This window comes from Sarcophilus harrisii, chromosome 6 (genome assembly GCF_902635505.1).
Source record: "Sarcophilus harrisii chromosome 6, mSarHar1.11, whole genome shotgun sequence".
NCBI lineage: Eukaryota > Metazoa > Chordata > Mammalia > Dasyuromorphia > Dasyuridae > Sarcophilus > Sarcophilus harrisii.
The window spans coordinates 234,309,432-234,335,857 of NC_045431.1; the positions used below are offsets into that span (position 1 = coordinate 234,309,432).

General features: G+C 60.6%; 4 protein-coding genes across 4 annotated transcripts; 1 reads left to right on the plus strand and 3 right to left on the minus strand.

Moving 5' to 3' along the window:
• Positions 1–635: 635 nt before the first annotated feature.
• LOC116420078 (basic proline-rich protein-like) lies at positions 636–4,987 on the minus strand (the record flags this gene model as incomplete). The annotated part of the gene is given in 6 exon segments (XM_031943580.1): positions 636–769; positions 1,975–2,353; positions 2,356–2,627; positions 3,373–3,539; positions 4,567–4,677; positions 4,902–4,987. Coding segments are annotated over 6 exon segments (1,149 nt in total), but the record flags the coding sequence as incomplete, so codon positions are not given.
• A 2,508-nt stretch (positions 4,988–7,495) lies between these two features.
• Positions 7,496–10,736, minus strand: CDHR5 (cadherin related family member 5). The gene is made up of 10 exons (XM_031943581.1): positions 10,664–10,736; positions 10,235–10,351; positions 9,879–10,051; positions 9,656–9,706; positions 9,482–9,574; positions 9,288–9,389; positions 8,870–8,980; positions 8,327–8,497; positions 7,814–7,904; positions 7,496–7,668 (listed from the first exon to the last, which is right to left on the minus strand). The coding sequence occupies exons 1-10, from the start codon at positions 10,734–10,736 to the stop codon at positions 7,535–7,537; spliced, it is 1,116 nt and encodes a 371-aa protein (XP_031799441.1). The 3' UTR covers positions 7,496–7,534.
• Positions 10,737–16,315: 5,579 nt separating this feature from the next.
• SCT (secretin) lies at positions 16,316–17,780 on the minus strand. The gene is made up of 5 exons (XM_031942577.1): positions 17,632–17,780; positions 17,173–17,277; positions 16,939–17,040; positions 16,634–16,750; positions 16,316–16,457 (listed from the first exon to the last, which is right to left on the minus strand). The coding sequence occupies exons 1-5, from the start codon at positions 17,709–17,711 to the stop codon at positions 16,319–16,321; spliced, it is 543 nt and encodes a 180-aa protein (XP_031798437.1). The 5' UTR covers positions 17,712–17,780; the 3' UTR covers positions 16,316–16,318.
• Positions 17,781–20,461: 2,681 nt separating this feature from the next.
• On the plus strand, positions 20,462–26,013 carry DRD4 (dopamine receptor D4). Its single transcript, XM_031943582.1, has 5 exons — positions 20,462–20,528; positions 20,644–21,197; positions 24,592–24,704; positions 24,960–25,534; positions 25,811–26,013. The coding sequence occupies exons 1-5, from the start codon at positions 20,462–20,464 to the stop codon at positions 26,011–26,013; spliced, it is 1,512 nt and encodes a 503-aa protein (XP_031799442.1).
• Positions 26,014–26,426: the final 413 nt, after the last annotated feature.

Here is a 26,426-nt window from a genome sequence, read left to right on the forward strand (position 1 = left end):
ATTAAAATTTTGGAAAGGGGGAAAAAAGGAAAAGGGGCCCCCCCTTTTCCCCCCCCCGGGGGGGGGTTGGTTAAAGGGGGGTTTCGGGGGGGGCCCCCCTTTTTGGGGCCTTTTTCCCCCCCCCCCCTGGGCCCCCCCCTTTCCAATTTTCCCCCCCTTGGGTTTTTGGGGGACCAGGGCCCGGGGGCCCCCCTTTGGGGGGGTTTGTTCCTTTTTTTCCCCCAACCCCGGATTTTGGGGGGGCCCCCTAAATTTCCGGGGGGGGAATTTAGGGAAGGGGCCCCCCCGGGGGAAAGGGGGAAAAAGGGGGGGGGGGGCCCCCCCCCCGGCCCCCTCCCCCGGGGGGGCCCAAAAGGGCCGGGGCCCGGAAGGCCCCAAAGGAGGGGGGGGGGTTTGGGGGGGAGGGGGGGGCCCCCCCCTTTTTTCCCATGGTTTCCTAAGAATTTGCCGGGGGGGCCCGGGGGGGGGGGGGCCGGAACCCTTCTTTGGGGGGCCCCCACCCCCCCCCTTTCCCCTTTAAAGGGAAGGGGGGGGGGGGGGGGGGGGGGCCAGGGGAAAGGGGGGGGGGGGGGTTTTTTGGTTTTTGGGGGGTTTCGCCCCGGGGGGGGAACCTTCCCCCGGGGCCCCGGTTTGTTTTAAAAAACCCTCAAAGGGGGGGGAAATTTCCCTGGCCGGGGGGGGCCCATTTTGGGGATTTGGCCCCCAGGGGAAAAAACCGGGGGAAAGGGGTTTGGGGGGGGGCCCGGGGGGTGGTCCGGGGTTGGGGGGGGTTTAATTTTAAAAGGGGTTTTTTTTTAAAAAAAAATTTTTTAAAAAAAATTTTAAGGCCCGGGGGGGGAAAATTTTCCCAAAAATTTTTTAAAAAGGGGAAAAAAAAAGGGGTTCCTTTGGGCAGGCCTGGGGGGGGGGGGGGGGCCCGGGGGTTTTCCCGGGGGGGTTTTTCTTTTTTGGGGGCCCCTTTTGGGGGGGGGAAAACCCTTGGGGGCCCCCCGGGGGGGGAAACCAAAAATTAAATTAAATTTGGGGGAAAGGGGGTTTTTGGGGGGTTTAAAGGTTCCCCTTTTTTCCCCCCGGGGGGGGGGGATTCCCCCAAAATAAAACCCCCCCCCCCCCGGGGGGAAAAAGGGGCGGGGGAAAATTTTTGGGAAGGGAAAAATTTTAAATTTTAAAAAAAGGGGCCCTTTTTGGGGGGACCGGGGGGGGTTTTTAAAACAAGGGGCTTTAAAAAACCAAACCATTTTAAATTTTGGGGGTTTGGGGCCCCGGATTGGCGGGAAAGGAGGGGGGGGTTGGGGGGCCCCCCCCCCCCCCCAAAAACCCCCTTTGGGGAAGGGGGCCCTTTCCCCCGGGTTAACCCCCCCCTCCGGGGGGGGGGGCCCCCAAGGGGTTTTGGGGGGCCCTTTTTTTTGGGGGGGGGGGTTTTTGGGGGCCCCTTTTTTGGGGGGGAAGGGGGGGGAAGCCGTGGGTTTTAAACCGGGGGAACCCCCCCGGGGGCCCCCCCCCCCCCGGGGGGGGGCCGGGGAAGGGGCCCCCCGGGGGCCCCCCAAAAGGGGGGAAGGGGGGGGGGGCCCCCCGGGGGGGAAAAACCCGGTGGGGGGAGGGGGGCCCCCCTTTTTTTTAAAAGGGGGAAAACCTTGGGGGGGAAAGGGGGGGGGGCCCCGGGAAAGGGGGAAGGGGGGGGGGAAAGGCCGGAAACCCCCCCTTGGCCGGGCCCCGGGGCCCCGGGGCCAAATTTTCCCCCCCCCCGGGGGCCCCCCGGGGGGGGGGGTTTTTTTCCCCCCCCCCAGGGCCCGGGCCCCCCACCGGGGCCCCAACCCCGGGGAACAACCCCCCCCCAAGGCCCCAAACAAACCCGGTTGGGGCCCCCTGGGGGGGGGAAAAGGGGTTGGGCGGTTCCCCACCCCCCCTTGGGAAAGGCGGGGGGGGCCCCCCCCAAAATTCCCCCCCCCCCAAACCCTTCCCCCCCCCCCTTTTTTGGGGGGGGGGGAGGGGGGGGGGGGGGGGGGGGGGGGGGAAGGGGGGGGGGGGGGGGGGAAAGGGGGGGGGGGGGGGGGAGGGAGGGAGGGGGGGAAAGGGGGGGAGGGAGGGGGGGGGGCCCGAAAGGGGGGGGGTTTTGGGGGGGGGGGGGTTTTGGGGGGGGGTTTTTAGGGTTTGGGGGTTTTGGGGAAGGGGGTTTTTTTGGGGGGGGGGTTTTTGGGGGGGGGGGGGGTTTGGGGAAGGGGGGAAGGGGGGGTGGGGGGGGGGGTTGGGGGGGGGGGGGGGGGGGGGGGGGGGGAGGGGGGGGGGGGGGGGGGGGGGGGGGGGGGGGGGGGGGGGGGGGGGGGGGGGGGGGGGGGGGGGGGGGAGGGGGGGGAGGGAGGGGGGGGGTGGGGGGGGGGGGGGGGGGGGGGGCCCCTGGGGGTTGGGGGAAAAAAAAAAGGGGGGGGGGGAGGGGGGGGGGGGGGGAAAGGGGGGGGGGGGGGGGGAAGGGGGAGGGGGGGGGGGGGGGGGGGGGGGGGGGGGGAGGGAAGGGGGGGGGGGGGGGGGGGGGGGGGGGTTTGGGGGGCCTTTGGGGGGGGGGGAAGGGGGTTTGGGGGGGGGGGGGGGTTTGGGAGGGGGGTTTGGGGGGGGGCGGGGGGAAGGGGGGGTTTTTTTTGGCCTTTGGGGTTTTTTTTGGGGGGGGGGGGGAAAATTTTTTGGGGGGTTTTTGGGAAAATGGGGGTTTTTTTTTGGGTTTTGGGGGGGGGGTTTTGGGGGGGGGGCCCGGGGGGTTTTTTTTAAAGGGGTTAAGGGGGGGGTTTTTTTTTGGGTTTGGGGCCCGGCCGGGGGGGGGCCCCCGTTTTTTTTGGGGGTTGGGGTTTTCCCGGGGGGCCCAATTTTGGGTTTTTTGGGGGGTTTCCCGGGGGGGGAAAGGGAAAGGGGGTTTTTCCCCCCGGGTTTTCCCTTTTAAAGGGGTTTTTTGGGGGGGGGGGGTTTTGGGGGTTTGGTTTTTGGGGGGGTTTGGGGGGGTTTTGGGGGGGGGGGGCCCCCCCCCGGGGGAAAACCCCCGGGGCCCGGGGGGGTTTTTGGGGGGGGGGGGGGGGTTTTTCGTTTTGGGGAAGGGGTTTTTAAAAAGGGGGGGTTTTGGGGGGAAACCCAAGGGGGGGCGGGGGGGGTTGGGGCCCCTTTTTTGGGTTTTTGGTTTTGGGGGGGGGCCCTTGGGGTGGGGGGGGGGGGGGGGGTTTTTGGGGGTTTTTTTTTTCCTTTGGGTTTGGGGCCCCCCCCGGGGGGGGTTTTAAATTTTGGGGTTTTGGGGTTTTCCGGGGGGGTTTTGGGGGTTTTCCCGGGGTTAGGGGGCCCGGGGTTTCCCTTTTTGGGGGTTTGTTTCCCCCGGGGTTTTTAGGGGTTTTTTAAAGGGTTTTGGTGGGGTTTTTTTGGGGGGGGGTTGGGGCGGGGGGTTTGGGGGGGAATGGGGGGGAAAAGGGTTTGGGGGGGGGGGAAGGGGGGGAAAAATTTTTGGGCCCGTTTGGTGGTTTTTTGTTTTGGGGGGGGGTTTTAAGGGCGGAGGGGGGGGAGGGGGAAAGTGGCCCGGGTTTGGTTTGGGGGGGGCCCGGGGGGCCAAAGGGGGGTTTTTTGGGGTTTTGGGGGGGGGTTTTTTTTCCCCAAAATTTTTTTAAAAAGAGGGGGGGAAAATTTGGGGGGGGGGCCAAAAAGGGGGGGGGGGGGGGGGGGTGGGGTTTTTTTTTGGTTTGGGGGTTGGGGTTTCCCGGGGGGGAAAGGGGGCCCGGGGTTTTAAAAGGGGGGGGGCCCGGGAAAAGGGGGGGAAAAAAGGGGGGGGGGGGGGGGGGGGGGGTTTTTTCCCCCCTTTTTGGGGGGGGTTTTTGGGGGGTTAGGGAAATTTTAAACCAAGGGGGGGGGGAGGGGCCCTTTTTTGGGGGGCGGGGTTGGGTTTGGGGGGAAGGGGGGAAAAGGGGGGGGGGGGGCCCCCCTTTTTTTTTTGGGGGGGGGTTTTTGGGGTTTTCCCCTTTTTTTTGGGGGGGTTTTTTTTTTTTGGGGGGGGTTTGGTTTGGGGGGGGGGGGGGGGAAAATTTGGGCCCAAATTTGGGTTTTGGGGGTTTTTTGGGGAAAACCCTTTTCCCCCCGGGCTTTTTTGGGGGGGGAGGGGGGGGGGGGTTTTTTGGGGGGGTTTTTTTTTTTTTTTTTTTTTGGGGGGGTTTTTTGGGGTTTTTTTTTTTTTCCCCCCTTGTTTTTTTTTGGGGGTTTTTGGGGGTTTTCTTTTTTAAAGGGTTTTTGTTTTTTTTTTTTTTTTTTTTTTTTTTTTTTTTAATTTTTTGTTTTTTTTTTTTTTTTTTTGGCCTTTTTTTTCTTTTTTCCTTTTTTTTTTTTTTTTTTTTTTTTTTTTTTTCCTTTTCATTTTCTTTTTTTTCCCTTTGCCTTTTTTTTTTTTAATTTTTTTTTTTTTTCCCTTTTTTAATTTTTTAAATTTTTTTTTTTTTTTTTTGGGGGTTTTTGGGGGGGGGGGGTTTTTTTTTTTTTTTTTTTCCCTTTTTTGGGGTTTTTTTTTCCCCCCCTTTTCTTTCCCCCCTTTTCTTTTTTTTGGGTTTTGGGTTTGGGGGGGGGGGGGGTGGGTTTTGGGGGGGGGGAAAAATTTTTTGGGGGAAAAGGGAAATTGGGGCCGGGGGGGGGGGGGGGGGGGGGGTTTGGGGGGGAGGGGGGGGGAAACCCAAAGGGGGGGGGGGAAACCCCAAGGTTGGGGGGCCCCCCAAAAAAACCCCGGGGGGCCCCCGAGACGGCCCCCCGGAAATAACCCCCGGGGGGGGGCCCCCCTTTTGGGGGCCTTTTGGGGCCCCTTTGGGCCCCCCCACCTTTGGGCCCCCCCTGGGGGGGCCCCCGGGGGGCCCCTCCCGGGCCCCCCCTTGGGCCCCCCAATTTGGCCACCAAAGGGGGGGGGCTGGGGGGGGGGGAAAGGGGGCGGGGGGGGGGGGGGGGGAAAGGGTTGGGGGGGGGGGGGGGGGGGCCCCCCCGGGGGGGGGGGGGGGAAAAAACCCCCCCCCCCTGCCCCCCCCGGGGGGGGGTTTTTTTTTTTCCCCTTCCCTGCCCTTGTCCCCCTTTTAAAGGGGGGAAAGGGGGGGTTTAAGGGGGGGGCCCCGGGGGCCCCCCCAAAAGGGGGGTTTGGGCCCTTCCCCCCCCTCCCCCCCCGGGGGGGGGGGGGGGTTTTTTTCTTTTCTTTTTCCCCCCGGCCCAGGCCCTCCCCGCTTGGGCAACCCCAGGGGGGGCCCCCCCCCCCAAAAAAAAAGGGGTTTTTGGTTTTTTTTAAATTTGGGGGTTTGGGTTTTTTGGGTGGGGGTTTTTTTTTCCCCGGGGGGAAAGGTTTTGGGGGGTTGGGGGGGGGGGGCCCCGAAATTTGGGGGGGGGGAAAAAAAAAAAAAAAAAAAAAAAAAAAAAAAAAAAAAAAAAAAAAAAAAAAAAAAAAAAAAAAAAAAAAAAAAAATTTTTTTTTTTTTTTTTTTTTAAAAAAAAAAAAAAAAATTTTTTTTTTTTTCCCCCCCCCCCCAAAAAAAAAAAAGGGGGGGGGGTTTTGGGGGTTTTTTAAAAGGGTTTTTTTTGGATTTTTGGGGGGCGGGTTGGGATTTGGGGCCCGGGCCCGGGCCGGGGCCCCGGGGCCCGGGGTTGGGTTCCCAATTAGGGCCCTTTTGGGGCCCCCGGGGGTTTTTTCCCTTTTGGTTTGGGGGTGGGGGGCCCCCCCCTTTTTTGGCCCCCCCAACCTTTTTTCTTGGGGGGGGTTTTTTTTTCGGGAATTTTTGGCGGGCCCTTTTAAACCCCCAGGGGGCCCGGGGGGGGCCAACCCGGGGGGGGGGGGGGGGGCGGGCCCCCCCGGGGCCCCAAAAGGGGGGTTTTTTGGGGGGGGAAAGGGGGGAAAAACCCCCAACCCCCCGGGGCCCCCGGGGGGGGGGGTTTTTCCCCCCCCCCCCGGGGCCCCGGGGGGGGGGGGGGCCCCTGGGCCCGGATTGGGGGCCCCCTTCCCCGGGGTTTCCCCCGGGGGCCCAAAAAACCCCAAAAACCCCTGGCCCGGCCCCCTTTCCCTTGGGCCCCCCAAAAGGGTTTTCCCCCGGGGAAAGGGGGAAGGGGGGGCGGGGGGCCCTTTCCCCGGGGCCCCCGGGGGGGGGCCCTTTTCCCCCTTTTTTCCCCCCCCCCCCCTTTTTTTGGGTTTTGGGGGGGGCCCCCCCCTTTCCCTTCCCCCCCTTTTTTTTGGGGGGGGGTTTTTTTCCCCCCCCCTTTTTTCCCCCCGGGGGGGGGGTTTTTTTTCCCTTTGGGGGGGGGGGTTTTTTTTTTTTTCCCCCCCCCCCTTTCCCTTGGGGGGGCCCCTTTTTTTCCCCTTTTTGGGGGGGAAAAAAATATTTTTTCTGCCCTTTTTCCTTTCCCCCCTTTTTTTTTTTTTTGGGGGGGGCCCCCCGGGGGGGGGCCCCCCCCCCCCCCTTTCCCCCCTTTTTTCTCCGGGGGCCCCCCCCCCCCCCCTTTGTTTCCCCCCCCCCCCCCCTTTTTGTTTCCCCCCAGGGCCCCCCCCTTTTTTTCCCCCCCCCCCCCCCCCCCGGGGGCCCCTTTTTGGGGGGGCCCCCCCCGGGGGGCCCCCGGGGGCCCCCCCCCCCCCCCCCCCCCCTCCCGGGAGGGGCCCCGGGGCCCCCCCCCCCCCCCCCCCCCCCCCCGGGCCCCCTTTTTTCCCCCTTTTTTTTTTGGGGGGGGTTTTGGGTTTGGGTTTTCCCCCCCCCCTTCCCCTTTTTTTCCCCCCCCCGGGTTTTTTGGGGGGCCCACCCTTCCCCCCCCTTTTTTCCCCTTGGGCCCCCCCTTCCCCCCCCCCCCTCCTTCCTTTCCCCTTTTTTTCCCCTTTTGGTTTTTTTCCCCCTCCCTTTCCGTTTCCCCCCCCCCCGGGGGGGGCAGGGGGCAGGGGCTGCGGTGGGAACTGCTGTAGAGATGAGAGGGGCGGCCCTTGTGCCCTGGGGGGGTGAGAGGTCAGGAGTCTTGAGAGCCTGCAGGAGGGGGAGGGGAAAAGAGAATGAGTTTGGGTCTGGACGCACTGAGTGTCACTGGACCCCAGTTTAGGAGATTTGAAGAATCATGGGAGGGGGAAGATAGGAGGCCAGCTGGGAGATGGGAGATCTAGGGGTGCTCATTGAGCCCAGGGAAGCTGCAGAATCGACGCCGAAGAGCAGAGAACTCTGGTCTAGAGGAACAGCCTCAGAGCGAGGGGGCAGCCTCAGAGTGTGGGGGGGCAGCCTCAGAGCGGGGGGGCAGCCTCAGAGGGGGGGGCAGCCTCAGAGCGAGGGGACAGCCTCAGAGGGTGGGGGGGCAGCCTCAGAGCGGGGGGGCAGCCTCAGAGCGGGGGGGCAGCCTCAGAGCGGGGGGGCAGCCTCAGAGGGGGGGGCAGCCTCAGAGCGGGGGGGCAGCCTCAGAGCGGGGGGGCAGCCTCAGAGCGGGGGGGCAGCCTCAGAGCGAGGGGGCAGCCTCAGAGTGTGGGGGCAGCCTCAGAGTGTGGGGGGGCAGCCTCAGAGCGGGGGGGCAGCCTTCCCGTGGGGAAGAGCTAGGGAGGGGAGCAGCAGCCAGAGCCACTTCTCACCTGGACCTGCATGGTGAGGATGGTGGGCCTGGGGATGGCTTTGGTCATGGTGACGTTGCCCGAGTCCTCGCCAATCTGAAAAGTGTTGTCCGGGTTCCCTGAGGAAGATTGGGGGGAGGGGAGGCCACCCTCAGTACCCAGAGGAAGGGTGATGGGTGGCGGTGGGCGGGGCGGGGCAGAGGGCTTGGGCGCCACCAGGGGCAAGGGTGGGGCTCGCTCTGGAAGACCCGGGGGGCCTCTTACCCCCAATAATGCTGTATCTTATCTGCTCATTGATGGCCGTGTCCCCATCAACAGCATACACAGGCCCAGGTGAGAAGGTGAAGGGTGATGTCTGGAGGGGGAAGAGGAGAGTTGGTGGCCCCCCCCCCCCCCCCCCCCCCCCCCCCCCCCCCCCCCCCCCCCCCCCCCCCCCCGGCCTCCCCTCAACGCCAGACCGAAGGTCCGAGCCAGGATGTACCGAGGAGACAGACCCCCAAACCCTCAGTAACTCACAAGCGCAGCCTCTAGCCCTACTTCCTCTTTTCCCTCTAATTTGCCTCAGTTTCTCAAGTAAGTCCCTGCCCTGGGCTCCCAGACGTGCCCACCTCAGCCCCTGGCAGGAAGGTCTGGGCACAGCCCGATTGGGGTCAGCTTGGAGACCCAGGGATGGCCCCCGAGGAACCCTGGCAGGGCCTTCAGGGGCTCGCCCGCGGCCGGAAGCACATGGGAGGAGGAACGCCCCTTCCCTTCCCTTCCCCGGGGCATGGCCATTACCAGGACCAAGCCAGTGGCCACTGCTCCGCTGTACTCGGCGTGGATGCAGATCCGCCCATCGGTAAACCGGCAGGGCAAGAACCAGGGCGGGCGCATGTCGGCAGGAATCACTTGGATTGTGATGGAGGCTGTGGCCGTGTGGCTGGGCTTGGCCTCCGGTTCGGGAGTGTCCTGTGGCAGGTAGAGGCGCCCAGCCACGCATGAGGGGGCTAAAGGCCCCCCGGGCTGGTCCCTTCCCAAGCCCCTGGCCTTCGGGGGCAGAGAGCCCTGCACGGGAGCGGGGGCGTACCGGCCACAGCCGGATCTGGCTGTCAGGACAGCTAAGTGTCCAGAGGCTCCGGGGTATAGATGGACCTCAAAGGGAGGTCCTGAGAACCCCCCCCATCTCATGGAGGGGAAGTGAAGGTAGAGAGGGCCAGGACCTCCCAGAATCACCTCCCAGGATCACCTCCCCCAATCACCCAGATAGGCTCACCCAGCCAACATCACCTCCCACGATCACCCAGCCAGGTTCTTAGGAGGTCCAGGGGGGAGGGCACTCACCCTGACCAGAAGGTGGAAGACCATGGATGGCATCTTGTCATAGTCCAGAGCCTGGGCCAGCTGCAGGGCGGGGGAGTTAACCCCAGCCAGGGAGAAAACCTTGTCTGCACCCTGAGGCAGAGAGGGGAGGGGGCCATAAGGCATCAAGCGGCCAGTAAGCACCGGCTGGAGCCCCATGCTCCCTCCCTCCTCCCCAGACAAGCGGCCAGGAGATATACCCCAACTGGAGCCTGGCACCAGGCTGGGAGTTGGGGGAAAGGGTGCCTGGGTCCTGGAGGAGATGGGGGGGAGGGTGCCCGGGGTCCTGAACAGTATTGGCAAAGGCAGAGGGTACTCAGGGGTGCTGGAAGGGGCTGAGGAAGGGAGAAGGGGTTTGGCGGGCTGGAGGGGATTAGGGGAGAAAGCCAGTTCAACTGACCGGGGGGCTCTGCCCTAAGAGAGTGTAGAAGAGTGTGTCCTCATCTTTGTCTGTGGCTGCCAGTTCTGTGGCCGGTATAACAGTGGTCCCCACGATGGTGTTCTGCACAGAATTTGGAAAGGTCGGGTGAGGGCAGCTCCGCTCAAGCCCCCCCATTCCCTGCACCCCCCTTCCCCGTGCACCGCTGCGCTCACCTCGCTGACGTTCCAGGTTTTGCTGGAAAAGGGAAACAGGGGGGGCTCGTCATTGACATTGAGGACTACCACAGTCACGGTCAGCCTGGTCACCTGAGGCAGGCCAGGGGTTAGAAGTCAGGGGTCGTCATCTCTGACTGCCCGCCCTGCCCCCCACCCCAGACTCCCACTCACCACGATATTCCCTTCCTTGCAGTCCAGGTTTGCAGTCAGCACACGCTCTGTCTGGGTGGGAGAAGGGGATGGGCAACAGTCACTGCCAAAACCAGCTAGCCTCCCCCCGGCCTGATAGGTGGGGGGAGGGTCCCTCTGAGGGAGGACCCAGGAGTTCTGTCTTCTGGGGGAGGGGGGAGGAGGGTGGGGAAGGGCCGGGGAGGGGGGAGCTGGCTCCTCTTACCTCAAAATCGGGTTCTCTGGTGAGCCTCAGCCCCCTATTCTTGAGCTCGAAGATTGGATTGGAAGTAGAGCTCAGGACGACCATCTGCCCGAGGGGCTCTGTGACCGTGGCCACGGCTTGTGTGGGAAGCTCGTTCTCATACACCTCGATCCAGTCAGGGGACACAGAGCACACTATGGGGGATTCCCACTCTGAATCAGGACTGATCCCAGAATGCCCCTGAAGCCCCCAGCCCCTTATGCCCCCCAAACCCTGCCCCCCCTCAGCCCCTTCTCGCCACCTCTCTCCTCCACATCCCTTGCCCCCGCTCCCTGACTCCCTCCCTCTATCCCTGCTTTCCCCTTAACCCCCATTACCCTGGATCTGGCCCTCAGCTCCGGGAAGCAGCAGCAGAAGTGGCAGGAGCCCCAGGGCCCAGCCAGAAGCCCTCATGGTGGGGGAGCAGCCCAGCCCCCCAGGCCCACCCCAGACGCCTCCGGGGAAGGGGAGCAAAGATTCTTCGGCCTGCTCGGCCCACCCTGCCCTGCCCTGCTACTTCCCTGGCACACAGGGAATGACCTTTGAATCTGGCAAATGATTATTTATGGCACCTCCAGCCAGGGCTGGGCTGGGCCGGGCCGGGTGGTTTGCTGTGACACGCCCCCATCTCCAAGGTCTCATCCACCCAGAACAGGGGACCTGGACTCGTCATGTGACAGCCTGGTCCTGGGGAGGAGCTGGGGAGGGGGAGCAGGAGTCTTGGTTGTGGAGAATCTGCTTTCCGCCCTTTGAGCCTCATTACTCACACAAGGAGCAGAAGGCCCGGGTCCGTGTCCTCTGCGCCCCATCCCAGGCAGTCCCTGCTTCAGGAACACTCATCCCGGCCCTCCTCCTCAACCGCCCTGGGATTCAGACCATTAACTAGTCAGTGACCCCAGCCGCTGGGAACAGAACTTGCCTCCCTGCCTTGGGCCAGACTAGTCCTTGGGAAGGTGGGAGAGGAGGAGGTCTCCCCGAAGTCTGAGGGCCAATGAGACCGTTTGTATGGAAGGCTGGGGAACTGAGAAGGGAGGAGGCTGGGGAACTGAGAAGGGAGGAGGCTGGGGGGCTGGGAAAGGAGGAGGCTGGGGGGGGGGGGGCGGGGAAGGGAGGAGGCTGGGGACTGGAAGGGGAGAAGGCTGGAGCAGGAATCATCCTCACAGTTCCAGGAATAGGATTCATTGTCATTCGAAGACCAGAGCAGAAGCCGAGGGAATAGTGAACACGATTCCTAGAATAGTAGCTCTGAAAACAGCTGCCCCAAATCCATGAACCGGGAGACAGTGTGCCTTCCATTCTGGAAGTTTAACAGAATTCACAGGCAAAGAAATAGGCTGGAAAGGTGAGCAAACAGAAAAAATTCTGACCCTAGAAAGCTACTATGGTGACAAGGAAGATCAAAGCACATATTCAGAAGGAGATAATGGATGCGGATATGGGAAAACCGGGGCACTAAAGCACTCTGGGTGGACCTATGAGCTGATCTCTCTATTCTGGAGAGCAATTTGAAACTGTGCCCAAAGGGCTCTCAAACTGTGCACACCCTTTGATCCAGCGATACCACTGTGGGGCCTATGTCCCAAAGAGATCCTATGCAATGGAAAAGGACCCATATGTAGAAAAATACTTATAGCAGCTCTTCTCCCCCTTCAAATACTATTTTGTTCCCCAGCCACTCCCCAGCCAAGGCAATCTCCCATTTGTTTATTTTATTTTCATTTCCCCCCACTTAACAGTAATTTACATGTAGAGATAGTGTACACTCCATAGTGTTTTCCTCTGGATGTGGATAGCATTTTCCATCATGAGTTTAGGAATTGTCTTAGTGTTGCCGTATTGCTGTAGTACTGAGAAGGGCAAAGTCCATCCCAGCTGATCACTGAACGGTGTTCCTATAACTGTGTACAATCCTCTCCCAATTCTGCTCACTTCCTAGAAGTCTTTCCATTTTTTGTTTTCAAAAATCTACCTGTTCAATCTGGTCTCAGACACTTAACACTTCCCAGCTGTGTGACCCTGGGCAAGTCACTTCACCCCAATTGTGTCCACACACAAAAAAACCTCCCTATTCCTCATTCCTTATAGAACAATGGCAGCCCATTATATTCATATACCACAACTTCAGCCACTCCCCAACTGCTGAGCATCCCCCCCCCCCCCCCCCCCCCCTGGCCATGTCCAGTTCTTTATAGCAGCTCTTTTTGTGGCGGCAAAGAACTGGAAACTGAGGGGATGCCCTTCCTTTGGGACATCCATCTCCACCTAGAGAAAGAACCATGGATTCTGAATGCAGAAGAAGACATACCGTTTTCCCCTTTTACATTTTTCTTTCTCGTGGCTCGTCCCTTTTGTTCTGATTCTTCTTTCACAACATGAATCACACGGAATATGTTTAACATGATTGTACTAACTTACGTCGGAGGGCTGGCTGTCTTGAGGAGGGGAGAGCGAAAGGAAGGAGGGAGAAAAATTTTGGAACTCATAGTCTTACAAAAATAAATGTCGAAAACTATGTAATTGGAAAAATACTACTAAGTAAAAAGGTATTTGTAAAGTGGTTTTCAAATCGTAAAGCGTTGTATAAACGGCTGCTTTAACCAAAACAGTAACAAAACAAATTCACAGATTCTAGGCTGAGAATCCAAGGTCTATAGCGAAAACACCACTGTAGGAGCAACTAATATTATCTTCGAGAAAACCGATGTTTAAGAAAGCAAACACCGAGAAATACTTAGTGATGAACTTTGCAGAGGTTGGAATACAACAGAGTCAACGGCGGGGGAAGTTGGTGCAGGAGGCCCAGCCAGCAGGCTTCCAGCAGAGGGCACCCTAGTCCAGTCGGGCCTTAGGGATTCTCTGGAGGTGGAGGGCAAAGCTCCCAACCAGCAGGTTTTCTCTTGACTCCTTTGAAGCTCATCCCTCCCCAGAAAGAGCCAAATTTGCTGCTGCTTTAGTGGACACCCGGACCTCCAGTGCAGATGCAGAGATAGCATCTTGATCCTTCCTGAACTGGGAAGAAAGACCACTCCCAAGATCCTTCAGTGATAGAGGACACTGGACCTAAGGAGGTGTCCATCAGCTGTGGTCTGTAAATGTAATGAGAGATTGTTTTGTCACAAGAAGTAATGGAGCAACCTGGGGAGAAAGACTCATCTATGATCTAATACAGAGCGACTTGAACAAAATTAGAACAGTTTATACCCTAAGAAGAACCTGTAGAGAAAAACAACTTTGAAAGACCACAGGAATCTGATCGTTGCGATAACCGCTGAGGACTTGTGATGAAACATGGTGCCCATCTCTGGTCTGAGGGCTGATGACACTTTGTCCTTGTGTAAACTTATTTTCCTCGATTAAACATCGTTGTTACAGAGATTATGGTTTTCTTCTTTTCAGTGGGAAGGGGCAAGAAGGAAAGGTAGGGATAGGATTCCCCAAAAAGTCATTGAAAGAACAGATGTTCCAAAGAAAACAGGAGCAGGATTGCTTTTAAAGTAACGTGCTGAATTTATTATATCTTAAAAACTACAACAACAAGCTGCATGTGGGCAGATGTGTATTCAATGAATGCAGAAATGTTGATCTCACTTGGGACCGATCTTTTTCTTTTCACTTTGACTATGGGAAATTTCATTTCAGGGGCATCGGGTAAGTTTAAATTTTTGAAAATCCACAGCCCCGGATGTGACATCAGAAAGACTTTGGGTGGCTCCTTCACCACGGGGCCTGTTGATCCAGACAAATGCTCATAGTCCATTGCTAGCTTTGGACGCCTTTCGGGCAAGTTGCTGTCCAGTGAAAGGGAACAAGCAAGTCGCATCCCTCCTAACGGGAGATGGGGTACAGCTTGGCTTGCAAGCCCTAAAACTTGGCGACAATCGTATAGTCATCCATCCATAATGTGACAAAGTGGACCAGCCTGGGGAAGAACTAAATCAGGATTTGCACGTCAAGGACATTTGGGTCCCAAAAATTACCTGAGTCCAAAGTGGAGCAGGTATGCCTGTAGTAGTTTGCCTGAAAACAATCTGAGAACCGGAGTGGACTGCAGGATTGTTAGGAATCAACAGGGCCAAAGGCTTCTCTGATGGCCAGAATGGGGGGAGGAGGGGCATAAGAGCATCCCTGGATACACGGCCCTGGAAGAGCCACGACGGGACACTGACGTACCCGAGGCAAAGTCAGTGGTGGGTCTGACATCTGACCAGACAGGTCTGAGCTAGTGCGTGACTTAGCAAACTGGAGGCAGAGGCAAGGAGAAGGGGGAGGGACTCGGGTGCAGGTGAGCCAGTTGCTGAATTTGTGGGGACTGAGGACCATGAACCTTGGGGGGAAGGACAGCCAGCTTTGGAGCAGAGACACAGAAAGGCCTGAGGGCATTTCTGGAAATTTCAGGCTATCAGGCAGAGGTATTTTTTGTTTGTTTTTCCTGAGGTAATTGGGGTTAAGTGGCTTGCTCAGGGTCACAAGCTAGGAAATGTGTCTGAGGCCAGCTTTGAACTCGGGTCCTCCTGACTTCAGGGTTGGTGCTCTGTCCACTGCGCCACCTAGCTGCCCCACACTGGGAGGTAGTTCACAGACTGGTCCAGGTCACACGAGGTTGTTGGTTTGGACCTGGTTTCACCAGGAAGCCAACAGAAGGGAAGTCACCTGGGGGGTTGTGGGAGCCTTGACAGAGAATATTTGAGGAGATGGACATCCTGGCATCCCCTGGGGTGGAAGCCCCAGGTCAGACAGATCACATGGGGGGGGGGGTATTCACAGAACATGCTTGTGGGAGAAGAGACAGCAACAGAGGAACCTGAGGTGGGAGGAGGGAAGGTTGGGAGGTGTCTGCTCTTTGGGACACAGGAGTGGCTCCCTAGGAATATCAGCATCTGCAGCCCAGCGGGGTGTGAGAGGAATGCCAGAGAAGGGATCAGAAAGTGGGAAGCAACCGGAGGCAAAGGACCCTTCTTCCCCATCAGAATCCTGAAACACATGCTTAACCGTGCTTGAGATCAGTCCCCATGGGAAAGGGAAACTGAGGCACAGAATGCCCATCCTCCCCAAACTGCCGCACATCCATTCGATCCTTGCACATTATCTTCCCTGGGGGAGCGGGAGCTCTTGCAGAGCAGGCTTGTTTGGTGCTCCTTCATGTGTGTCCCCAGAGTCCGGGACAGAAGAGTCATCTACCACTTGTCAACAGGCAAGGCTGGGGCTTGACCCTGGGGACCATCTTAATAAGGACACCGATGAACTGAGCCAGAGAGGGCTGCCAGGTCACCAGCCGGGGGTAGTAAGGAAAGGAGGAGCCTGGGGGAGAGGAGGGGGGACACAGCCTGACTGTCCCATGGAGCAGGCAGTAACACGGCCACTTGGCCGCAGAGACTGAGCCAGGAGCCTGAATGGGGGCTGCAGGGGCAGGCAACAGCCTCGCTAAGGAGAAGCTTTCCAGACCTAAGGAAGCAAGAGCAAGAAGAAGAGAGGGATCTGGGCTTCTGGAGAGTCCTTCCAGCTCTGCTCCCAAAGCCCTACCCCTGTGGGCTGGTCTCCCAGAAAAGACTGGGCAGTCTGGGGAGAGGGGACTGGCAAGGGGAGAGGAGACTGCCAAGGGGAGAAGGCCCCGATCCTGGCCAGCCAGAGCTAGAGCCTTTGGGAACCCAAGCATCCCTGGTGGAGAAGGCCCCGGTCCTGGCCAGCCAGAGCATCCCCGGCAGAGAAGGCCCCGGTCCTGGCCAGCCAGAGCTAGAGCCCTTGGGAACCCAAGCATGCCCAGCGGCTGCAGCTGCTTTCAGGGAGAATGGGGAAGGGTTGAGTTGTCTCCTAGGGGGTGAATCCTCGCGGAAGAGGAGGGATTTGGGGTAAGGAAGGGCTTAGGGCATCTTTGCTGTGGTTCAGGATCAGGGAGGGGCTGCAGGAGGAAGCTGGGGCTGGCCAGCTCTACCCTTGGGAAGCAGCCCCCAATCCCTTGGCATCCAGAATCCTGACGGCAAAAAGAACTTGGGGTCTCTAGCGGCCGGCAAGGAAGCCCCCCCAGGTCCGGGCTCTGGTTTGATGACCTCCGGAGAGGGGAAGGTTTCTCAAGCATGCCGAGCTCCGCTGGTTTTGTTGAGCCCTTCCCGAGTCTCCTTCCGCCAGGCCGCCCTTGCCCTTGGGGATGGCCCTCAAGGGGTGCTGCCAGGGTCAGGGCCGAAGGAGTCTCCCCAGGCGCCTCCGCCAGAACAGCCCCGCCCCTTCAGCCGGCCTCCCAGACCCAGGGACCCCTCGGTGAGGGGAGGGCCCCGCTAGGGCCGATCGGGAGGCATCTGACTGCGGACTCTGGAGTGCAACGATTCGCGCTTCCCAGCCGGGTTCTGCCTCTGGAGCCGCCTGTCTCTAACGCCCCCTCCCCCCCACCCCAATCACACGAGCCGGACTCTGTATCAGATGCTCCTTTATTACTGAGTCAGACAGCGAGCGCTTTGCCTTTGGGCGCCCTCCCCCAAAGAGGCTCCTTTCCCTTCGGCCTCAGCTTCTGGCCACGGAAGGACTTGCCAGAGGCAGCTGCTGCCGGGGGGTCTCCCTCGAAGTTCTGCACTGAGAAGTCACAAGAGGACCTTGAACACTGGTCCTGGAGACACAGCGCAGCCCGGAAACCCCGGGAAGGACAGGGGGCCCCTGCAGGCCGGCCCGCGCTCCCAAGATGACCCGGGGGAGGAAGGGGGAGGGAGCCGCGGCCCCATTTGCGCTCCAGGGAAGGGGGGGGCAGTTACCCGTTCTGTGGGAGGCACATTCGAAGCCACTTCAGGCAGGGCGAATTGTCCCGGGCCGAGGCGGGGGGCCCATTTTCCCCGCTCCTTCCAGTCACCTCCTCGGGCTCTCTGACTGACCTTCCCGGCCACAAAAGAGAAAAGGGGGGGAGGGAGGTTAGAGGCCTGCAGGTAGCTGGAAGTGAGAGGAAGAGTGTGCGCGTGTAGGGATGGGGGTTGGGGGATGGGGGGTGTCTGTGGGGCAGGGCCACTTGGCTGGGGGGAGGCACGTGGGAGCGGGCGCGCGCGGGCGCGCTCACGGCTCTCACCTGCGCTTACCCACCAGCTGCTGAATAAGGCGGTGCACCTGGGCGTTTCCTCTTATTTTACTGAGCTCGCTGGTGAAGGCGCCGTCCGAGTGTCTCTGGGTCCTGGGGAGGCAGCGGAGCGGGCTGGGGGCCGGAACGGGCGCGAGGCGGCAGCCGCGTCAGGCCCGGCTCGGCCCCGCGCCCCTCTTCCCGTTCTCTGATTCCCTCCCCCCAACGTCCCGGGGGAGCGCTCACCTGGGCCCCAGGCCGACCAGCGCGCGGACCAGGCTCTGGACGAAAGCGCTCTCCCTCAGGCGACTCAGCTCGCTGGTGAAGGCGCCGTCCATGTGGCGCTGAGCCCTGTCGGGGGACAGACAGGCTGTGAGGGGCGGGAGGAGGAGACCGAGCCAGGATGGTGTGGGAGAAGCGCCCCAACCAGCCCCATCCGCGGACCCGAGAGCTTCGGCTGGAGCCCGCCGAGTCGGCAGGAGGGCTGAGGGAAGCGCGCCGGTTGCTAACCGTGTTCCTGTCCCTGGTCGGACGCGAAGCGTCCTCCGGCCGGGACGCACCCCAGAAAGGGCAGGGGAGGGTGGCCTCCCTCTGCCCAGTCCCGCCCTCTCTCGGAGCCCCGAGCCCAGGTTTGCTGGCGTCCGACGATCCCGAACCACCCAGCTAGGGGAGCCGGGGTTGGGAAGATGCAGGGGAAGATTTCACCTCTGGGGAGCCGGGAACGAAGAAGATCCGTGGATCAAGAAGGCAAAGAAGATCACGAGGACCCCGACTCCTTTGGCCATGGGGGCTGAGGGCCGGGAGACACGGGATATTCGAAACGTCCGACGGCCGAGCTCTCGGAGACACAGAGGCAGGGAGCCTGAGAAGGAGGGAGCGCGGGCTCAGGGGCCTGAGAAGGAGGGAGGGCAGAGGCAGGGAGCCTGAGAAGGAGGGAGCGCGGGCTCAGGGGCCGGAGCTGGGCAGCGCGCTCTGGCGCCCGAGATCCAAGGCAGGGGACTCTGAGGGGCGGGAACAGGCACGGGGAAGGAGGAGCCAGAGACGAGAAGGGGGCAAGACAGACGCTCCGAGACCGAGACAGAATCACAGAGGCAGAGGCTGAGAGCCCCAGCCAGGGCGGTAAGGAGACAGAGACTGAAAGAAAAGAAAGAGAAGGACGGCGCGGACAAGGAGACGCCCATAGAGTTATAGAGACAGGGAGAGGAAGACAGTTCTCAAAGGGGGAGGGAGACAGGGAGACAGAGATACGGGGAGATTCAGAGACCCAGAGACACTGGGAGAGAAAGAGACCCAGAGACACTGGGAGAGAAAGAGACCCAGAGACATTGGGAGAGACAGAGACCCAGAGACGCTGGAAGAGACGGAGACCCAGAGACACAGAGAGGGACTGGGATCCAGAGAGATAGGGACCCAGAGACATTGGGAGAGACCCGGAGAGGCAGGGGAAGGGCCGGAGGACGCCTCGTCGCTCAGGAGCCCCTCAGCCTTACCTGCAGCAGTCCCGCGGCTCCCACTCACCGGCCTCGGCAGAAAGCTCGCTCGCTCTCACCTCCCGGCGGACTTCTCCCTTCTCCGTCTCTATTTCGCCTTCTCCTCCCAGGCGGCCGCCTGACCCCAGTGCTTGGTTCGGGGGCTGGCTCGCTATAAATCCCCTGGGCCGGGGACCTCGAGGGCGGAGACGGAGGCTCGGGGCGCCAGGGTTCCCCTGGTACCCGCCCCCCACGCCCGCCCGGTGCCCTTTCGGAGGCTCCACGGTTTCCGCCCCGGCGACTTCGCAAACAGTCGGTCCGGGGCCATCGATCGGCCGGGAAGGTCAAGGCCGCCCCTCCAGCTGTCATCCTCGCCGGGCGCAGGTGCCCGGCCCCTGGCTGCCCGAGCTGAAGCCTGCTGCGGTGGATCGATGGCCCCGCCCAGTCCCTTCTCAGCCCTTTCCTGGCCCCGAAGGCCGGATAGAGGCTTCGGAAAGGTTGGGGCGGGCAAGCCCAGCGTCCGTGCCTGGGGGTGATTGTGGGGGCCCCGAGGCCGGGCCCATTGGCCGCCTCCGCCTGGGTCTTTCCATGAGTTTGTACATCCAAATGGGAACTCCGGGCAGTGAGAGGGAGCAGAGGGAGGGGGAGGAAGAGAGCATCTCGGCTCAGAGGATGCTTGGAGGGAGGGCAGAGTACGCAGAGCAGGGAACTGGGACTGCTGGGGGCGTTTGGCTGTAACAGTTTGTGCCAATCGTCGGGTCGGTAAAGAGCGCTAGGGAGACGGGGCTTTAGGGAGATAACCTAAGCACCCGCGTTAAAAAAAAAAAAAAAAAGTTCATGAAGGTAGGGAAGCCAGTTGGAGGGACACCCAACCTGGGAGCCCGGGATGAAGCTGGAGGAAAGTTCCCCGAGTCCTGCCTGGCTCCCGCAGACACGGAGGAAAAGTCTCGTGCATGCGTGCGCCTGTGGAGGCCAGGTGCTTGCCTCAGAGAACGGAAGCCAAGGAGGCAGCCAGAGGTTAAGAGCCCTGGGCCTGGTGCTTCTTCCTAGGGGAGGTGCAGAACCCCCAAAGACTTTCTGGAGGCAGGACCTTAATTCAGGCTCAGAAGGATGGATGGAGGGACCCGACAGGCTCAAATTGAAACTAGAGAGGATTCAGGAGGGCGAGAACAGACTCAGCCTGGGGTGGGGCAGAGGTGCTGGTGATGCTCTCTCTGGGGGGGGGGGGGCTCCCTGAGCCCTTCCCCCACCCCTCAGACCTGTACCCAGAGCGGGTGTTACGGCTCTGTTTGTATTTTACATACATCTGCATGGAGTCACAAACATCGGACCTAGATTACTCTGACCAAACCTTAGAAACTTGAGCAGGAGCTAGAGCTTCTGGAGCCTAAAATTGGTCTTGGAAATAGGGAACCATTTTATCTAGGTCCAGGACGGCCGGGTGGTGCAAGGGATAGAGCATGGGGTCCAGGACGGCCGGGTGGTGCAAGGGATAGAGCATGGGGTCCAGGGCGGCCGGGTGGTGCAAGGGATAGAGCATGGGGTCCAGGGCAGCCGGGTGGTGCAAGGGATAGAGCATGGGGTCCAGGACGGCCGGGTGGTGCAAGGGATAGAGCATGGGGTCCAGGGCGGCCGGGTGGTGCAAGGGATAGAGCATGGGGTCCAGGGCGGCCGGGTGGTGCAAGGGATAGAGCATGGGGTCCAGGGCGGCCGGGTGGTGCAATGGATAGAGCATGGGGCCCAGAGACAAGAAGGCATCATCACCCTGAATTCAAATGTGGCCTTACATACTTCCTAACTGTGTGACCCTGGGCAAACCACTTCACCCTTTGTGCCTCAGTTTCCTCTTTGGTAAAATGATCTGGTGAAGGAAATGGTAAACCCCTCCAGTATCTTTGCCAAGAAAATCCAAATAGGGCCAAGAACAGCCGGACAGGACTGAAAGGATCGAACATCTGTAGGTCCTCTGACTGACAGCACCCTGGACTCCCGGTACCTGACCAATGAGCTCTTCCCGAAGTGTCTCCGAAGTCACGCGGTATCGCCCTGCTTCCAGACCGAGGTCCATGCCGGATTCCCAGACTATCCCACCCTTTCCAAGCCTTGACTGTTGGAAGGCGGGGGACGCTGGTGGTAACCCAGGGCTTCTGGGTCCCTTCACTTCGGCCATCCCTGCAAAGAGGGGGAGGGGCGCGCGCGCGTGTGCGTGCGTGCCTGCGTGTGTTTGTGTTGGGGGGGCTCTCTTCAGAGCCCGGAGAGGGCGGGGCCGAGAAGGGGCGAGGCCGGGGTGGAGCCAGAGAACTTACCACGTGCGGAGCGGAGTTGAGCTCGGCAGCCAGGACCGGAGATAGGCTGGGGGCCGGGGGGAGGACCAGAGGTTGGGGCGCCCGGCCCCGCTCTTCAGCCCCTGGGCCCCCTTTGTCCGTTCCCCGGGCTCCTCAGTCGGAGCTGAGCCTCCCGGAATGCGGCGCGGCGCCCCATCTCCGCCTGGCGGGGCGCGGCGCTGTCCACGGTCCTGAAGGGGATCCGTCCTCGGCCATGCCGGGGAACGGCAGCTTCCCGAACGCCAGCGAGCTCGCGGGCAGCGGCAGAGGGGGCCTGGGGGCCCTCGAGCCGCATGTGGGCGCTCTGGTCGGGGGCATCCTGCTCATGGTCACCGTCCTGGCTGGCAATGCGCTCGTGTGTGTGAGCGTGGCGGCGGAGCGGGCCCTGCAGACCCCCACCAACTTCTTCATAGTGAGCCTGGCCGTGGCCGACCTGCTGCTGGCGCTCCTGGTTCTCCCGCTCTTCGTCTATTCCGAGGTGAGGTGAGCCTGGATCCAGGAAGCCCCCTGGCCCGGTCTGCCCGTCCATCCTGCCTCCTAGACCCAAGCCACTCCCATCCCTTTTGCAGTCCCCCTCTCCTCCGTTGGACACCACCCCCTCCCCCCCAACTCCCGCTTCTAACTCGGGATCTTCTCTCTCCTTTGGATAAAGGACGTCACTCCCCCCCCCCCCCGTCAGTCCTTTTACTGTCTATTCTTGGACCTTCCACACCAATTGTCCAGCTCATGATCCTGCTGCCCCCTCCCCCATATCCCGGTATAAAGCCCTAGTCTAGTCTACTTCATGTTGCACGGTCCCTGTCGCTGATTCTTTAGATCCCCTCCCCTGCCACCCCTTTCATGTCTGTCCCATCCTTCCCTAGCCCTCCTTCACTAACTCTTTTCATACACATCTCATCTCTTGAAACATTGAACCTGACACTGTCGTGCCCTCTGACCATTGTCCTCAACCTTCCTATAGTCCTCCAGACTCCAATACCAGATCTGGTTTCCTGAGATTGAGGAGGGAGATGAAGATGACAAGATAGCAATAGACTGAGGAAGGCAATTGGGAGAGAGAGAAAAGAGACCGACGCACAGAGAAACGGACATGTTAAGAGAAACGGAGGAAAGAGGGATGGAGGGAAAGAAAAGGAGAAGAAAGAGAGAGGAAGGGAAGGGAAGAGAGGGAGTAATAGAGGGAAGAGAGAGACACAGAGATGTCAGGAGAAACAGAGGAGAGATGGAGGGCGAGGAAGTCTGGGGAGGAGAGAGAGAGAGAGAGACAGAAAGAGAGGGAGAGACAGAGAGAGACAGAAACAGAAACAAAGAAATGTATGGAGAAACCAAAGAGGGATGAGGAGTGCAGGGAGAGGAAGGCTGGGGAGGAGAATAAGGGAGATAAGGTGATGGAGGAGAGAAAGAGGGAGAGGGAGAGGGAGAGAGAGAGAGAGAGAGAGAGAGAGAGAGAGAGAGAAACACAGACACAGACAAAAGGAGAGGAAGAGAGGCAAAGAGAAACACAGAGACAGAGAGGAGAGAGGGAGATGTGAATCTGCTGTGTCAGTTCAAGTCTGAGCAACCTGTCTTGCTCTGCCCAAAGAGCAATGTTGAAGATCTCTCAGAGGGTGTTTAGGGGGAGCAGTTTTCTCCTTGTCCCAGCTGTTTCTGGGACTAATTGAACCCAAAGGCCCAAGGACCTCATCCTTGGTCACCTACTCATTCCTAGCCCATTAAGCTGTTTTAGGATCCTGATTGGCTAGCCCACATTATCTGGTGAGTTAGCCTTCCTGACTCAGTCATGTGCACGTTGGATAAGCAAGCCACCCAAGTCTTTATCCAAGTTCACTATAAAAATGTGGAACAGCCCAGCCTCCTGGACACTCCTGGGGCGCTTTGGTGAAAACCTCATGCTGAGTGACACGGACTCCGTGGATGAGTACTTTGGGGCGCAGCCTTTCAGCTAGTGCCCGAGATGCCCAGCCCAATCTCCATCTTGTTTCTAGATTTTCTAATTCAATCTCTGTGCCTTTTAATAAGAATCTGTTCAGTGAAGTGTGTGCGTGGAGTCTAGCTCCCTTTGACTCCCTCTTCCTAAGCTCAGACACCAAAGAATGGGAGAGTCAGTCAAAGGATTTCAGCCAGGCCCCACTCCTTGCATCCCTAGTATTTCTTCCCTTGGTCCTGCCCTAAGGAGTGAGCAGCACAAGGTTCCTAGTGTGCTGTCCAGGTAAAGACAGTCCTCTCTATAAAGCGGAAACCAACTTATAAACCATCCGTCTGGGGGCGGGGGATAAAGTGGGTCACCTCTGAGGGGCCCGAGGCGCAGCAGGAGCACGGCCAGGGATGAAGACAAGGTGGTTCTCAATCTATTGTCCCCTGAGGTCGTCAGACTTGCGTCATGGGACCTGTGGGGCTGAGGCAGCACCTGGCCTTCCAGCATCATCATCCCATGGAGGGGGCTGGGAGGGCAAATTGCCGCACTCTGACCGGGAACTCGTGGCCGGCCTCAAACGCTGGAACCGCTCTCAGGATGGGGGCTCCTCCTGCTTCAGAAGGAATAAGGGGGCGGGGTGTATGTGTGAGGGAGGGACCAAACTTTCTCGTTACTTTGGGGTCTTTGTGAATGTGTCCTCACAGGTGGTGTGAAGGACAGACCAAGGGAAGGGTAGGGGATGAGGATAATCCAGGGAGGGAGGGGTCATTCTGAACTCTGACGTATCTGCTGCCCACTAAGCCTTTAATCTCAGTGGAGAGGACAGAGGAGGAGGGGCCGGGATCTCCTGTTGAGGGACAGAGGAGGAGGGGCCGGGATCTGCTGTTGAGGGACAGAGGAGGAGGAGCTGGGATCTCCTTTGGAGGGTGTCTGGTAGGACCTGGTTGAGGCTCCCAAGATTTACAGTGAAGAGATCCAGGCACCTGAATTCTTTGTCAGCGATTTCTAGAGCTGGAAGTAATGGAGGATCTGAGACTGAGAGTTGTAAGGGACCTTAGAGAGCTTTTGGTTCAAAGGGCTCCAGGGAATTGGAGAAGTAGGGTGCGGGAGATCCCAGAGCATCTGGGACAACCGAGGCCCAGGGAGAGAGGAGTACTTACAGAGATTGATTCTACCTCCCACTTGGCACAGGGGCCTGGTCAGCCCCTGATCTTTTGATCCAAACCCTAAGGGCTGTCCTACTACACAAAGTCACTGAATGGCCCCTTCAATGGCAGTGAGGTCCAGATGTCAACGTGGAAAGGAAAGGAGAGCAGCCCTTTCCCCCATCCCCACACGGCCACCGCCCAGGAAACAGTGGGTGGGGGACATGGCCAAGATCTCAGCCAGAGTTCAGAAGCAGAAGGAGGGCTTCCAGGGCAGACCATGCTTTTCTTCTCCCGACCAGACTGGAATGAGCACAGCTATTCTGGCCAAATCTACACCCTGTCTGGGTCCCTGGTGTGCCCCCATTTATGCTCTGCAGATGGAGAAATCTGAGGGCATTGGGGTATAGCCTCCCAGCTTCTATCTCTGTCCCAAACGCAGAGTGGGTGTGTGCCCTGAGTGTTCTTTCTCTCCCTGTCTGTTTCTCAGTGTCTCTGTCTCTGGGTCTCTCTGTCTCCCTCTCTGTCTCTCTCTGTGTGTTTCTGTCTCTTTCTCTGTCTCTGTGTGTCTGTCTCTACCTGTCTCTCTCTCTGTCTCTGTCTCTCTGTGTGTGTTTCTGTCTCTGTCTCTCGGTGTCTCTGTCTCTCTGTGTTTCTGTCTCTTTCTCTGTCTCTCTGTTTCTCTCTGCCTGTTTCTCTCTCTGTGTCTCTGTCTGTGTGTGTTTCTGTCTCTGTCTCTCTCCCCGCCCCCTACACTATGAATGTCTGAGCGGTTGACGCCGGGACCTCAGAGCTCTGTCCATCCGTCCCAGTACCAGGGAGGCGTATGGACTCTGAACCCGGCTCTGTGTGATGCTCTGATGACTATGGACGTGATGCTCTGCACAGCCTCCATCTTCCACCTCTGCGCCATCAGCGTGGACAGGTGGGCCTCCCCGGCGCGCTCTCCCCCAGCCCCGCCCCCCAGCCAGGGGCCTCTGCCTCCGAGGCTGACCCGGGGGCACACGAATTAGCAAAGGTGGAGAATAGAGCCCCCTCCCGGCCTCCCTGGCTCACTGCGGGGGGCTGCCTCCCCCAGAGCCCCAGCTCGGGCCTCGAAGCCGGCCCCGCGGCCCCTTCCGGGAGGGGGGTCCCGTCCCTGCTGGCCCCCAGCTCCCCGGCCTCCCCCCCCCCCCCGCAGGTTCATCGCGGTCTCGGTGCCCCTGAACTACAGCCGGCGGCAGCTGGGGAGGCGGCAGCTGCTGCTCATCGGCGCCGTGTGGGGACTGGCCTTCGCCGTGGCCGCGCCGGTGCTGTTCGGCCTCAACAGAGCCCCGGACCGGGACCCGGCCGTGTGCCAGCTGGAGAGCCGGAACTACGTCGTCTGGTCGTCGGTGTGCTCCTTCTTCCTGCCCTGCCCGCTGATGCTGGTCCTCTACTGCGCGATGTTCCGGCGCCTCCGGACCTGGGAGGAGGCACGCAGGGCCAAGCTGCGGCGGAGCCTGGGCCCGGGGGCCGCCCGCGGGCCCGGCCGGCCCCCCCAGCCCTGGCCTCGCCGGCGCTTTCCGGGGCCCGACGCGGAGGGCCCGGACGTGGGGGGCCGCGACCCGGAGGGCCCGGACCCGGAGGGCCACTCGGCCCGCGGCCCAATCCAGACAGTGTCTTACCCGGCCGGGCCCCGGCCCCAGGCACCGCCCCCCGCCGGGCCCCCGAGAAAACGAGCCAAGATCACGGGCCGGGAGCGGAAGGCCATGAGGGTGCTGCCGGTGGTAGTCGGTGGGTGTCCCCTGGCAGCCGGGGGTTCTGAGAGGAGGCCGGGGAACCAGGACTTGGGGGGGGGTGGAGGGAGGCGGGGGAGCCAGGACTTTGGGGGGGAGGGGCGGCGGGAGGGCGGGGAGCCCAGAACTTGGGGGGGGTGGAGGAGGGCGGGGAGCCCAGACTTTGGGGGGAGGGATGGCGGGAGGGCGGAGACCCCTGGAGCCCCGCCGGAGCCGAAGGGAGAAGTGGGTCCCGGAGTTGAGGAAGGGCCTCACTGAAGCCTCCGGCCCCCAGGTGCCTTCCTCGTGTGCTGGACACCATTCTTTGTGGTCCACGTCACCAGGGCGCTGTGCCCCGCCTGCCCCCTGCCCCGGGGGCTGGTCAGCGTAGTCACATGGCTGGGTTACGTGAACAGCGCCCTGAACCCCATCATCTACACCGTCTTCAATACGGAGTTCCGGAGCTTCTTTCGACGAGTGCTCGGGCTCCTTTGCTAGGACCGTGGCTGGGGGCAGAGCCAGACCCCCGACCCGAGGATCCCAGCTGCCATAGCGCCCGAAGGTCGGCGGCCCGGCTGGCTACTGCAGAGGCCCATGGCTCCGGGCACCCCGAGGGTGGGCGCTCCGCATCGGCAGAGAAGAGCCGGAGGACGCAGGGCGGGTGCCTGGCGGAACCTCCTCCCCAGGGAGGCCCTGTGAACATGTGCACTTCCTGGTGTGTCCCCGGGAGGGGAAGCTTCGTCCTTGCCCCTGGGTGCTGGCAGGGCATGGGGTATTTATATCCTGACTGAGGCAGCAGACCTGCTGCCCACCCATGGTGCACCTCCCTCTCCGGGGCTGGACCTCCCTGCCCAACAGGGCCCCTGATGGCCCAAAGGAACCTGGTGACCTTGGCTCTCCCTGGCAGCCCC

Coding starts and splice junctions, on each gene's coding strand:
- SCT (XM_031942577.1), bottom strand. CDS start 17,711: ATGGCCAAAGGAGTCGGGGTCCTCGTGATCTTCTTTGCCTTCTTGATC. Junction 17,278..17,631: donor TCGTTCCCGGCTCCCCAGAG/GTGAAATCTTCC, acceptor GTCCCCCGACAG/GGCTCAGCGCCACATGGACG. Junction 16,458..16,633: donor ATGTGCCTCCCACAGAACGG/GTAACTGCCCCC, acceptor GTGACTTCTCAG/TGCAGAACTTCGAGGGAGAC.
- DRD4 (XM_031943582.1), top strand. CDS start 20,462: ATGCCGGATTCCCAGACTATCCCACCCTTTCCAAGCCTTGACTGTTGG. Junction 20,529..20,643: donor GAAGGCGGGGGACGCTGGTG/GTAACCCAGGGC, acceptor GGCTCTCTTCAG/AGCCCGGAGAGGGCGGGGCC. Junction 25,535..25,810: donor GGTGCTGCCGGTGGTAGTCG/GTGGGTGTCCCC, acceptor TCCGGCCCCCAG/GTGCCTTCCTCGTGTGCTGG.
- CDHR5 (XM_031943581.1), bottom strand. CDS start 10,736: ATGAGTGTTCCTGAAGCAGGGACTGCCTGGGATGGGGCGCAGAGGACA. Junction 10,352..10,663: donor CCGGGCCTTCTGCTCCTTGT/GTGAGTAATGAG, acceptor CCTTCCCCGGAG/GCGTCTGGGGTGGGCCTGGG. Junction 9,707..9,878: donor CCAGAGAACCCGATTTTGAG/GTAAGAGGAGCC, acceptor TCTCCCACCCAG/ACAGAGCGTGTGCTGACTGC.